General features: G+C 43.2%; 2 protein-coding genes across 6 annotated transcripts in view; both read left to right on the top strand.

Moving 5' to 3' along the window:
- Positions 1–755, top strand: part of UBE2Q2 (ubiquitin conjugating enzyme E2 Q2) — a 47,326-nt gene extending 46,571 nt beyond the window's left edge. For all 4 annotated transcript variants that reach the window (XM_051628657.1, XM_051628653.1, XM_051628656.1 and 1 more), the window contains one exon: positions 126–755. In XM_051628657.1, coding sequence (XP_051484617.1) covers positions 126–157 — 32 coding nt within the window. In that variant the 3' untranslated portion in view covers positions 158–755. The remainder of the gene's footprint in view (positions 1–125) is intronic.
- Positions 756–1,896: 1,141 nt separating this feature from the next.
- On the top strand, positions 1,897–7,406 carry FBXO22 (F-box protein 22). 2 transcript variants are annotated; one of them, XM_051628648.1, is made up of 7 exons: positions 1,897–2,050; positions 2,179–2,311; positions 2,464–2,551; positions 2,872–2,967; positions 4,084–4,248; positions 5,218–5,383; positions 6,420–7,406. In XM_051628648.1, exons 1-7 carry the CDS (start codon positions 1,947–1,949, stop codon positions 6,844–6,846), a joined length of 1,179 nt encoding a protein of 392 aa, XP_051484608.1. In that variant the 5' UTR covers positions 1,897–1,946; the 3' UTR covers positions 6,847–7,406. The 2 variants fall into 2 exon arrangements, with proteins under 2 accessions (XP_051484608.1, XP_051484607.1); XM_051628647.1 differs by having other exon boundaries at positions 6,417–7,406.
- Positions 7,407–13,232: the final 5,826 nt, after the last annotated feature.

Below are 13,232 nucleotides of genomic sequence, written 5' to 3'. Positions count from 1 at the left end.
GCCTGCTCTAAGAGGGAAGGAAGGGGCCAGAAGAGGCTTCCATCTCCCACAAATGCAGAGTGAGGTGGTCAGATGGTCTTGACCTAGCAGTGTTGGTGCCTCACACCCTTCTCTGTTCTCCACAGGCTGGTACACTCCTCCCAAGGAAGACGGCTAACAGCGAGGACTGTTTGTACACCTGGACCAATGTCAACAAAACAAGCTCTTTTTTATGTTTTCCAACACACAGACTCAAGCTATGAGCGCCCCTATAACAGCTGTACTGAAGACTTTAGCTATTAGATAAGTTAGTGGATAATCTGTCAACTGACACGTAAAGCATAAGTTACAGCCTGACCATTCCGCTCTCCTTAGGTGTCCGGACTGCGCCGTTTGGGCCTTTCCCCTCTTTGTTCTGATGGATTTAAGCAGATTTGGGCCCTTTTCCCTCTTTTTTTGATTTGAAGGCATCATCTCTCTCCAACAGGCTCTTGAGTTACTAAAGGTTCATTCAGTAGGAGCGAGTCGTTCACACACTTTTTGTGCATTTCTTACCTTTTTTTTTGCAAAGATGCAGAGACTTGCGTTGTATCCTTTCACTTAAAGCCAAGAAGTTTAATACCTTGTTTAATACTGTTCTAGGACCCGTCAGGTCTTGCAAATCACGGTAGTTTTTCTGGTCTAAAATGACAGCATTTGTAGTATTTCCAAATTAATTATATAGGAAAAACACATGTATGTTAAGTCATTAAACATTTTTCATGGCTGTATGAGAATACGAGCTGTTTCTTGGAAAAGATGCTCTTTGTTTAGATTACGTTCATTTTTTTTGTTTGGTTGTTTTGTTTTTGGCTTTTTTTTGTTTTCTTTCTTGTTTGGGTTGTTTGTTTTTTGTTTTTTTTTAAAGCAGAGCAAGGCTGTGCCAATAAAACCTTGTAGCTAGTCACTTCCACTGGGGCGTCAGAACTTGCTGGGCTGTTCCTGCTTACTTGTTGGCTCAACCTCCTTAAAGAAGAGCCACAGTATGAAGCTTGAAGTTATTTAAAATACTAAAAAAAAAAAAAAAAAGACCTTTTTAGGCGTTCCATTTTATTAACGGGTTGTTGCAATCATTTGTAAACTAATGAACTTCTAAAGTGATTGGCACAAATCGAGATGAAAAATGTCCTTGAATGAAATTTTTGTTTTATGGAAAAGTTACAACAAAGTACAAAAATCTTGTTGTCTTGATTCAGAGGTTGAAGAAATGTTGCCATAGTCGTGACAGTGGTTGTGTTATTGCCAGACTAATGGGAACTGTTCTTTCTTTATTAGGAAATGGATCTGGGTCTGTGTAATGACAACTCTTATTTCATTGCCTTACCGAAATTGATTCTGTTTTGGTTGTAGGACTTGTCCTTAGGCCTCTGCACCCCCCGGGGCCGAGCTGCGGGTGCAGACCACGGGTTATAAGCACTTTTGAGGAGGCAGAAGCATGGTTTTTGTTACGGTGGTTTTTTGGTTTTGGGTTTTTTTTTTTTGGTTGATGATCAGATTTGTGCTCTCTGCTTTATCAGGCACCTGCGGGTCCTTGTGCGTTTGCATCTAGGTCCGGTTTTGGGCTGGAAAGAACCGAGGGGAGAGGTTTGTGTCCCTCCTTCCACACCTTGTTGTTCCCCCCCCCCCTTGCCCAGTGGGTGACTCCCCCAGCCGTTCTGGAGCAGCGCCGTGCCTCCCGCCCCGCCGCATGCTTTGGTTTGGGTTCCATTTCTCACGGCGGAGTTCTTGGCAATGTACAGTGATTTGTAAACTTGCATCAAGTTTATGAATAAAAAAAACCGTTTTCAGAAAGCGCTGTGTCCGTGCTGCTGCGGGTCCTCCCCGCCGCCGGGGGGCGGCTGCGTCCGGCCACTCGCGCTGCCGCCGCCCCGCCCCGCCGGAAGTGGGCGGCGTGAGGCGGCCGGGAGGGAGGCGGCGGCGCCGGGGCCATGGAGGCCTCTGATAAAGGGGCCTTCGTCCTCGGCAACTTAGCCGAGGTGGTGGAGCGCGTCCTGGGCTTCCTGCCCACTAAGGCGCTGCTGCGCGCCGCCTGGTAAGGAGCGGGTCTGCGGGGGTGGCTCCGGTTCGGAGGTGGTGACGGCGGCGGGGCCGGGCCGGGCTCTCCCCGGCAGGCCCGAGTGACGCGGGCTGTGTCGGGGTGTGTGTGTGTGTGTGTTGCAGCGTCTGCCGCTTGTGGCGGGAGTGCGCCCGGCGGACCCTGCGGGCGCGGCAGCGGGTGGCCTGGGTGTCGGCGCTGGAGCCGGGGCCCGGCGACAGCCACGCGCTGGTGCGGGCGCTGGCCCGCGAGCTGGAGGTGGGTGCGGGGCGCCTGGAGGGGGGGGTGGCGGGGTCCCCGGCTCCCGTGGGATCCCCGGCTCCCGTGGGATCCCCGGCCCCGGTGGGATCCCCGGCCCCGGGGGGGCCCGGCCCGCCCATCCCGTGTCTCCCCGTCCCGTGTGCCCGCAGCAGGTGCAGGTGCTGCCGCAGACCGTGCTCTACGTCGCGGACGCGGAGACGTTCAGCGGGCACGAGGAGTGTCACGAGCAGAAGAGAGGTGAGCCCCCCGCCTGCCCCGCGGGAGCGCGGGGCTTGGAGCATCTTCTGGGGGCAAAGCGGGACCGTCGTGAAGCGCAGCCCGTGGGTGCGCGTTGTCTGACACAGGCGGGTTCCTTCCCTGCTCTCCGGAGGGTTTTGATCCCGTTTCCATGCCGGTAATCCTGTCCTGCCGATTAGGGCAGGATTGACACCGGCAGGCAGCAGTGGTTAAACAGGACAGGACTGCCTGAAGGGTTTCCTGCAGTGCTCCTCAGAACAACTCAGTTTTATGTCATTCTTGGTTTTTTTCAGTTTTTCTTTTTTTTTCTTTTTTAACAGCCAGGAAAAGAAACAGTAAAGAAACAGCAACTGCTCTGGAAAAATTGTTGCCAAAGCGGTGTCAGGTCCTTGGACTCGTCACACCAGGGATTGTAGGTAGGAGGAAGGTCTCATTTTGTGAGAGATCAGCTGTGAGGTGTCCTGCCTGTTGCACATCCCTCTGTTGATCACAATTCCACACCTGTTTGCAAGCCCCGCTCTGCAGGCTGACAGGAGCAGTTTCCTTGTTCTCCCTCTTATTCAGTGCTGGTTCAGGTTTTAAGAAGTTCACCTGTGTCAGGTGGAGCTTAAATTCTTATTTCATGTGATGCAGTTATAATGAAAATGCTTGATTTAATTAAATTTAGAATATGGTTTAAGCACTGGGCTTGGTAGAATTACTTTAATGGCTGGTAGAGTTAGGTTAGGGTTGGACTCTATGATCTTAATGGTCCTTTTCCAACCAGAATGATTCTGTGATTTGAACAGGAAGCTTGTTGCAGTTTTTCCTGGGACTTACCTGATAATTACCAAATGTTTCTAGGATCTCTCAGTATTTTTCAGTCACATTGTGAGTTATTGTGCAGGCCATCCTGAGTGTGTACCTGTTAATTATGGTCTAGCAGGAGGCACGCCAACAACTGTGGGAAGTTCATGGCCTCGTTTGGCTCTCTGTTTCCAGTGCTCCACTTTTTTATTGTTACAAAATTTGTTCCTAGTTTCTCACCTTAAAATCTCTTTTCACAGCCTAAGTAAGATATTTGGTTGTTGTCACTAGTATAATTCAATAACATGCTCCCAATGTTTCTGCCATTTGCACTGTCATGCCACGCGCTACATGTTACACAACGTGTGTTGTGTAACACTTCTCCCTGTTTTGCTTGTGGTGCTTAAAAATCTGAGCATGTTTGCGTGCCTGCAGAAGCTGGCAGGAAAGCTTGGGGCAGCTGTATTGCACAGAGCTTGTTTTCCAACTGATTTATGCTAGATGTGGCTGGAGAAAAATGTCCAGATATATCCATGTCTCCTTGTCCAAAGTGACTTCAGCATGAGCGATAGCTAACAGGACTCTACACACTTCATCTTCCCAAAACATCAACAAAAAAATCACAGTTGTTAATTAGATACGTGATGGAAATGAACCATCACCTAAGCTGGTCTGCCTCCTTTAGTCTGTGTTACAGTGTAGATGGAATCACTGACCCCAGGGTGTCTGGTTTTGAATCTGTGTAGTTACCCCGATGGGCTCAAGCAGCAATCAGCCTCAAGAAATTGAAGAAGGTGAAGCTGGTTTTGCTCTGTTGTTTCCCAAAATCGATGGGGTGAAGATTCATACCTTCCATTTTTCAAAAGACTTGAAGTACAGGATCTTCGATGAAAGTAAATTTGCTGAAGCAGGTATGTCCTTGTCCTCGCTTTTATTTGGGCTTTTGTAAAGTGTTGTATTGCTCTTTTAGGTGCTAGCATGGAGCTGAGTGTGGAACCAACAGCTTCTGTGCTAACTCCACTCCCAGAGCACTCTGTGCCTCTGGGGCTGCAGCTGGTGCTGATGCATCTTTGTTCTTCCCATTTTCTGGAATATTGGAATTAAGTTGTCCTGAGTATTGATCTTGGATTACCACAGTTAGGTTCCAAGTGGAGCTGTTCAGAGGGAGCTGTTAGGTTTTGAGAAACCTCTAATTGGTTAGAAATAACAGTAAATGAGTCTGTGCTATTTGGAATGATCTCCACTGAGGTGCAGAAATGGGTGGGGAGGAGCTGCTTCTCTTCCCCGAAACAGCTTTGCTGTCAGGTGCTGTGGCAAGGAGAGGCAGAACAGAAGACAGCATGTTTCAATAAATACAGTTTGCGTTCCTCACGTGTCCTCAGCAGGGCAGATCATTTAGGAAGAGTAATCTAATGAGAGTTTCTTGAGTCTTGTAGGAATGTGGGAGTTTCTGACTTGGGATAAGTAACTGGCTGATATGTGTAATTTAGTTTTCAGGTAAAGCTATTTATTGTGTTGTGGGTCTCGTTGATTAACCTATATGCTCAGTTTTTATCTGTAAAAAGGATGATTAAGGCTGTCAAGTAAAATTAAGAGGTGGCCTTCAGAGGCTGTGGTGAAACTCAAATAAGTGGAAAGCTGGAGGAAGCAGATGCAGTCTTCTTTTCCTTGCTAGGTTCTTTTCCAAAATTCTCACACAGGGAATGCAGCCCAGCTCCTGGATGCCTGGGCAACTTGTGTCTTGTTTTCCCAGTTGCAGCAGTGGAAAGCCATTACCAAAAGGGGTGTGTGTTCTTTGAGGAGAGATGAGGATGGTTGGACTTAAGGGGGTCAGGATTTAAAAATCAGAGGTTTGTGTGTGTGTGTGTTTTTGTTTGTAGGTCTGAAGAATAACCCGGATCTTCGGGTGGTTCTTCTGTTTGGCTACAACTCCTGGAAATCTGGAGCAACTCGATTTCTTCATCAAATAGTCAATCCTTTGAATGAGAAGAGTATCATCCTGGCTGGGGGACAAGTGGAGAGCTTTACATCACTGACCTCTGAGAAGTAAGTATCTTTTTCAACGTAAATTGTAAAGGACATGTAAAATGAGAGAAACTGGTAGAAGCTGTAGCTTTTTAGTTATGTCGTATTAGAAACCCCCATTAACAGGAGTAAAATGATATTTTATTTTTTCAGAGCATAAAACTACCCTGATCTAGCCAAAAAAGCTGGTACTTTCTGTGTTACTGTGTTACAAATTAAATTCTGGAAACATAGAGGAAAGATTTCCAGCTTCACATACTCGTGTGTGTTTATTGCAGTCTGTGTTTCCTCTCTGGCTTGCAGATAAATTACCACTCCTTGTGACAGAGCATTTATGTGAACATTTTGGTAGTTGATGAACTTCATTTTGGTTCATGTTACAGAGCAGTAGCTGGACACAGAAACAAGACTGTGCTCCAGGAGCACACCTGATGTGCTGCAGCTGCTCAAGGATGTGGCTCCCACAGAAGCAGGGTGGATTTCATCCAGCTTTAACCCCTTCCCTCCACTAGGATCCTAGCAGGGAAAACTCAGGCTCCAGTTGCTCTCATGCCCGTGTAGGGCTGGGCTCCATAGTCATGCCAACATTTTCCTTGCATCTGCTGTATGCCAGCTGCTCCATTACTCCAGATAGCAGAGCTGACCATATATTAAGTTATTGCTAATAAAGCATAAGTAGGTAAGTACTAAAACCAATGTGTTGTGGCCAAGCAGGGAGTCTCAGAGCAACATGAATCTGAAGCTGTCACCGACTGCTGCCCTGGTGTGATGTGTAAAGGCTGAGTATCTTTCCTTGTCTTAAGTTTAACTGATAGTTTGGTTGGAATTACAGAGCTGTGACATACACAAACTGCTGAATGTGGCATGTGCTTGAAAGGTAGGCTTATGCTTAATCCCTGTTTGTGGACCTGAAAGTTTTTCCTTGTTTGGTTTGGTTTCTCACCACGTGTGACTTTCCAAGGCAGGAGCGTTGCTCTGCCCCGAGAGCTGCTCCTGGCTTAGCAGCTGCTCCTGGCCAGAAGGGGTGTCTGACTGGGTGCCCGTTGCCTTTCAGCAGCAGCGCCCAGCCTGGCAATTCCTGTGGGGTGGTGGGGCTGGCCTTCAGTGGCCCCCAGATCCAGAGTGCCACCGTCTTGTTAGACCAGGACGTCGCTGACGAGAGGACAGCGGAAGCCGCCATGCAGCGCCTGAAGGCCGCCAACATTCCCGAGCGCAACACCATCGGCTTCATGTTTGCCTGTGTTGGCAGAGGATATCGGCATTATAAAACCAAAAGGAACATGGAAGCGGATGCATTCAGGAAGTTTTTTCCTAATGTCCCCCTCTTTGGCTTTTTTGGACATGGGGAAATAGGATGTGATCGAATAGTTACTGGGAATTTTGTATTGAGAGAGTGTAACGACATAAAGGATGACGTGCTTCATGGTTATACTACCGTTATGACTCTGATCCATCTGGGTTTAACTAAAGCAAACCAAGTGTAAATATGTTTTTAATGCTTCACTGAGCTGCTTGTTTCATTCCAGAAAGCTGAGAAGTCAGGAGGAAGTGGACATCTTGCAGTCCAAGCCCCTTCCAACATGTAAACGTAATTTTGGTAACGTTATCGAATCTTGTAGTTGCAATAGAGTTTAATATAATAGCTGTGAGAGAGGTTTGCATTTTGTGGCATCCCCTGTACACATCAGAATTGCAGGTAAATGATACCTGATGGAATTCTGCAATTGAAGAAGGCCTCTTCCAAAATGAGAATGGTCTGCACAAATGTCAGTTGGAGTACAAGTATCAACATGTAGAAAGAAACTTTACTTTTATGTGCTCTATTTATGTATGTAAAAGTCTAGAAAAATTACTGATGCATTCTGAGATGCTGATGCATAGAATTCATTATTTCGTGGAGTTTACTTCTGGAGAGATTCACAACCTGTCCAGACTTGAGTCCAATTTACAGAACTGAATGGTTTTACTAGATAAAATGAATGAAAATCTTTAGAGAAAAATTAACAAAGTGTTTGTTAAATAAAGATGAAAATAGGTAAAAGTACCTGGCTTTCTATTCTTAGAGAAAAAGCTCTGATTTAAAGGGGTGTTGTCAAGTTATAAGCTCAAGTTGTCTCACCATCTTGAACTGCATTTTGGTTGTCTTACATACCTGGTTTAGCATAATACCTGATACTGTGTCTGTACCAGCAATTTCAGTCTTTGTGCGTCTTAATTTTACCCAACCAAAATGCACTGGTTGATTTTTCTTTTACATTCTCTTATAGCACAGTGCTCTCTGTTACAAACCTTTAAATCTAGAGTGCTGAAGATTAAGACTACCTGGTGTCTTTCAGTTCCTTTAAAAAGTTGTTTGCTTTTTAGTTTGCAGTCAGGGGGCAAGCAGGATCCTGTGATGTTCTGTGTGCAGAGACTTGTACAACAAGACTTGTGCTTCTGCATGTTTTTCCTGTGCTTTTACAGCAGTCAACTGTTTGATTGCTGCAGCTGGAATGCAGTGTTGCAAAGTTCAAGTAAGTAAGTTCAGTGTAGTCTCAGTATAGTTAATAATATATTTGCTCCCTTTTAAATTTTTTCCTCTTTTATTTTCATTTAGTCATAGACAAGAAAGTAAGATTCATTTTGCTCCATTTCACCATGCTTCTAAATGCCAAATCAGGCAGCTGGCCCATTTTCAGACAATACTTAGCTGTATTTTGTACAACAAAATAACACTATTTTGCTTTAAATGTACCAATGAGCTTACATGTAGTTGGCAACATTTTGCCCATGTCTAGTTAAAGTGTTCCTGAACACTGAACACTCTTGGTGTCAGTGCTGGACACAGATAGCATCCTCCTCTGGCTGTTTTTTAAGTAGAAGACAGAGGATGAGCTGTGAACTCCCAGCAGCAGACTAGGGACAGGAGATTAATAAGCGTAGGTGTGACTTGGAAATGATTTAGTTACTGCGTTTAGAAGGAAAGGTGTTTGGAAATGGAGTATTTTAGAAGGGAGGTGGGAGGTGGATACATGTTTTCTCTTCAGCCTAACTGGGAAGTCATGTTTCGCCCTTTCTGGCTGCACAAGTGTTTAACAGGAGGGAAAGAAACTGTAGCACAGACGAGATTCCTGTGGCTTCTGGCATGAGTTGGGGCCAGTCAGCATTGCTGCCAGTGTAAACCCATGAACTTTAACTTCTATCGATAGTGGTAAGTGAAGTGTGATCAAACCCGTGTCCTGAACAGCGCTGCAGACACGTCCAGACCTGTCTGAAGAAGCAGATGGTGAGCTCCAAGGGGGCTGCAGCAAAACAGGGAATGAGAATGGGGTCTGAAGGGGCTGATCATCTGTGAGGTTGTGTAGCTGCCTAGTCCTGTAGCTGTGGTCACTTAAGAGCTAAACATAGTACAGAAAAGATGGTGGAACCCCATCCCTGTGCTGGAGTCCATCATCTCATGGAGGATCATCTCTCCAGCCTCAGGGAGCAGGGATGAGCCCAGGGGATCCCGGGACCATGTACTGCAAGGCTGTAATCACTGTGCTGGCTCTCCCAGACATGTCATGTCTTCTGAGTGACAGGGACATGGTATAGTGGATAAAATGGCAATGTCTGTGATTAAAGTATCTTGCTATCCCAATCCAGCTGTCCTCTACATTTTTGCTTTTCAACCACCACAACTCCTGAGTGAAACCAAACTTATTTGCTTGAAAGGTGCACAGAGCAAAACACAGCTTGTTCTTAACCAGTAGAAAGTATTGCAGTACAATAATTTATACTTCTGTCACTCAAAAGATGAACATGAGGTCTCAAAAGTGGACAAAGATAGTTAATTGAATACTCAGCAATTTAGGCAAGTGTAAATAGCAGGGCTGCTCTAAAGATAATTAGCTGGAGTTACAGTGCTGATGGTAATATGTTTTCAGCAAGAGAAAATAATCCCTGAGTGACCACAACTGGATTTTGCTTTTGATAAGAAAAAAAGAAAAGCTTCCAAGTCACAAGACCTGCAGGGAGGAGTGATGGTTTTGCTGACAAAAGGTAAAAGACATTTCCTCATGTTTTGAATATGAATGATGTGGTGTTGCACATGGGCTCTTAATGCATCTTTCAATTAAATGAACTGTATGTTTCCAAAGTACAAAAAATAACAGGCAAGTGGTGGGATGTATAAACTTGTACTTGCACAAACTATTAGGATATTTTTTGGTGATTTAAAAAATAAATTAATAATTGCTAATAAAAAAATTCCTTCATTATAGGATGTCTTTTTATAATGTGCAGTTGTGAGAAAGCAGGAGGAGCCAAATTATTCTAAATTGTCACAACTGTACTGCCAGAAAGCAATTTCCATTAAAAACTGCAGAAAACTGCAAAGATAGTGAAGTTTGTTGTTGTTACTCTCTGTGTCAGATTGTTTTGGCCCAAGAATATTGGAACAAGCCTCGTTTTACCTCATGAGTCAGACTGAATCAGGCCCCCTTGGCAGGGAGCAGCAGACTAAGATATGTAAATGATGCAGCCAAACTTTGACTTTCAGCGTGGAGCAACAAAGGCTGGTAAGAATCTTAAGCCTTCAAGTGAATTTTGTAAAAACAAGTGGTCATGTATGATTCTTAATTCATTTTTAGTTAGAAGCCTATCTCAAAACTCAGTGTCATTACCACCTCTTAATTTATTTTTGCCTTTCTGAAAATGGAGAACTTCCTTGCTGCTAGAAATAACTGTAGTGGTGTTCAGTAGATTTCATGGAAGACAAACTTTGGTGTTGACCTAAGTTTTCTGAACCCCAAGAGTCTGTCCAAATGAGGTATGTTAAAAAACATCTGCCATTCAGGTACCTGCTTCTGGTTTTTCAGTGGAATAATACAGGAAAATAAGTTAAAATTTACAAAGAAACGTGTAAACTTAAATGGTCTTTTATGTTACAATTGCTGAGACTGCAGACATTAAGAAAATAATTTCCCCCGTTCATAATATTCATTATTATATTGTGGGGAAGAGTTTATTTTTGTTCCATGTGTGAGTCTGGTGGATCTCCAGAATGCACTCCAGCTTCATGCAGCAGTTGTGCTTACAGCACACAGGAGCAGGTGAGATAAGTATTAGACTCTAAATCTCAGATTTCTTACTTGAAATTCTTCCTGTTGCTATGCCCATTTCTCAGCCTGCCAGAGCCTCCAGAAGAGGCTGTTTTGGGGGGCTCTGGATTAGCCTGGAACATGTTCCCTCTAGTTCTGTCTCTCCTAACTACAGGCTCAGAGTTGAGGAGCAAGGTAAATGGAGTTCACTTCTGGTGATGGTGGGCCTTGCTGTTATACCTCAGCTTTAGGTTAAACAAATACAAGTTCAAACATTGTAGGATCTTTGTGCTGGTTATTTTATGCCTACCAGCACTTCATAACAATGTAGGGTATTTTTCTAAACAGACAACATACAGCTACAGTGAAACACTGGGAAAATAGTTTTGAATTATTTAGAAATATTACCTGGGTACTTTGTTAGAATTATTAGGAGACAAACAGCTAATTTGATTTTTTTTTAAGTGCTTTGCTAATTCAGGAGCAAAAATTTTATTCCACATCAATGGGTGTGTGCTTCTAAAAAAACAATTTATATATTAAATTTCACAGCTAGATCCTCACTGAGATTAGCAGGTAGCACAGACTTCTCAAAATAAATGTTTCAGAGTGATTCACATCACTGAATCAGTGGCAGTCATATCACCTTTTCAGGATAAATTTTCACAGCTGTAAGAGTTAAAAACAGCTTTTTAAAAATAAGCTTGTCTTAGCTGAGTTGTCAGTATGGCAGCAGTGGGAGCTAACAGTAATCCCTTCAACACTGGAACTCTCCTAGAACCTCTGGAACTGCTGAAAATCAGTGAGTTGAAACAGCAGCTAATTTTGTGATGGAGAACACAACATAGATTGAAATTCAAGAGCCCTGTTAAAAAATGCCACTAGTGGATGCTCAGCTACATTTTTACACCCCATCATTTGTCTTTACAAAATTGTAGTCAAAATATCATTACTTACATTAAGAGGATAATTTGAAAACAGTCTCTTTTTAATATACCCTGAAAAAGAATGTTCAAATGTTACATAAACTGATACAAAGGTGTATTTACAAGTGTTAGGAATCAGTTGTAGTGTTAATTTGGGCAATGAAAACAGCAGTGTCTTCTATTACTTCAAGTTCTCCAGCTGCAGGTTCTGTTTACACACCCTTAGTGTGAAAGCTGGAACTGAGTGTCAACCTGCCCATCAGTCCATCACCAAATTTGTATTTGGTACTTAGCTGTCAAGAAAGAGCTCTCTCACATTAAATACAGATTATGTTGAACAGGTTACAGTCACAAGAAAAGCAAGAACAGACTTTGGATAAACAGAAGCAGATAATATATATATACAATAATGAGAAAGGTGTGGGGTTTTTTTAACCATGTTTAGGCAGGCACATTTGGGGTTTTTTTGTTTGCTATTCCTCCTGAAGTGCAGGAGGTATTGCAGTACTTTCTTGAAGGAAACACTTCTTTCACTAATAACCATAAAAGGCAAATAATTTGTCTGAATTATTTTGATTATTCCTTATAATCTGAGATACAGGAATATTTAATCTCTTCATTAAAGTACACAGATGCCAACAAAAGGCATTATGACTGAGAGGTACTGTTAACATATGCATCCTGCTTGTCTAAGTAACATTGGCAGAGAATCACAATACACTTTGGTTCTAGTGGGTTTTTTTTTCTCCAACCTGTAGAGATATGTCTTCATTAATATCCCTGGGTCTGAATAAGGTCATAGTACAAACTAATCCACATTAATCCACAGACTTGCCAGTTTTTACTGGAAATAGCTTGATGTCCTTTAAATCTGAAAGGCTGATAAATAGGACCATAATTGAGGGGTTTTGTTTTGATTTTTTTAATGTGGAAGAGTTGGGTGTCCCATGTTAAAAGCTTTATGCCTTTGGTTAAAGCTCTGCCTCTCCTGGCCAGTCCCATCTAGGTACTTGTCTCCTGATACAAAATGTGCTGAACAGGTAGCAGGAGTCTTTAGCCTTTCAGGCAAGCTCACTGCTTTCCCTTTCTGCTCCCAGTCACAGCACTCAGAACAGCAAATAGTGTGGAAAGTTCTGTCCCCCATTTCTTCTCTGCTTTCCATTTTCAAATAGCTGAGTTACACTGTCAGAGCCCCTCTACTGCTCTTGAAAAATGCAAGAACGGGAGAAAAGTCATTTTGGTTTAGTGCAGTAAATTGTGAAGGGATAGCACAACATTGAAGGTACCTTTAAAATAGAAAGTGCAACCAATGGACTTCCCCTTATTCTTCCCACTTAGTATTTAACAATATAAATCAAAAGACTGCAGCACAGAGAAATCCTTGTTTTCTTTGAGCAGACTTCATTACTCACCCCTGCATCTACAAATAACACTTTTTTAGACTCCAGTGACTTCAACCACTCGACCTAATCCACTGGAACCTGTGTTTCCTTAGCTTTTTTGCTCACAGAACAACTTGCTTTATTTTGTAAGCAGGCATTGCTAGAGAGTGTTGTGCTAGTTTATTAAATTATATGTCATGGTGGCTATCCTGTACTTTCTGTGGCATTTGACCACCTTAAAATGAATTTGTAGCCTGATCTCATTTTGACCTGAATATCAAATTCACAAAGCTTGTGAGCTGAAATAATTAATTTCAGAAGCTGAAATGTTTTAAACTGCAATAGGTTTGAAGCAGTCTGCATCACTAATAGGATTTCCTTCAAAGATAATGTTGTTTCATAAATTAATTTGCTTCCATTTAAACATGGTTTTGGTTTATTCATCCTCACTTTTTGTACAAATTGTTTCTCAAATAATGCAAACAAGATTGGTACCAGTGAA

This window comes from Apus apus, chromosome 10 (genome assembly GCF_020740795.1).
Source record: "Apus apus isolate bApuApu2 chromosome 10, bApuApu2.pri.cur, whole genome shotgun sequence".
Classification (NCBI taxonomy): Eukaryota; Metazoa; Chordata; class Aves; order Apodiformes; family Apodidae; genus Apus; species Apus apus.
This window is presented reverse-complemented; position numbering and strand designations above follow the sequence as displayed.

What these genes read in the sequence shown, in the direction of transcription:
- FBXO22 (XM_051628647.1), top strand. Translation starts at nt 1,947, where the DNA reads ATGGAGGCCTCTGATAAAGGGGCCTTCGTCCTCGGCAACTTAGCCGAG. An exon ending in CGCTGGCCCGCGAGCTGGAG is followed by an intron (nt 2,312 to 2,463) that starts GTGGGTGCGGGG and finishes GTGTGCCCGCAG; the next exon opens with CAGGTGCAGGTGCTGCCGCA. An exon ending in GTGTCACGAGCAGAAGAGAG is followed by an intron (nt 2,552 to 2,871) that starts GTGAGCCCCCCG and finishes CTTTTTTAACAG; the next exon opens with CCAGGAAAAGAAACAGTAAA.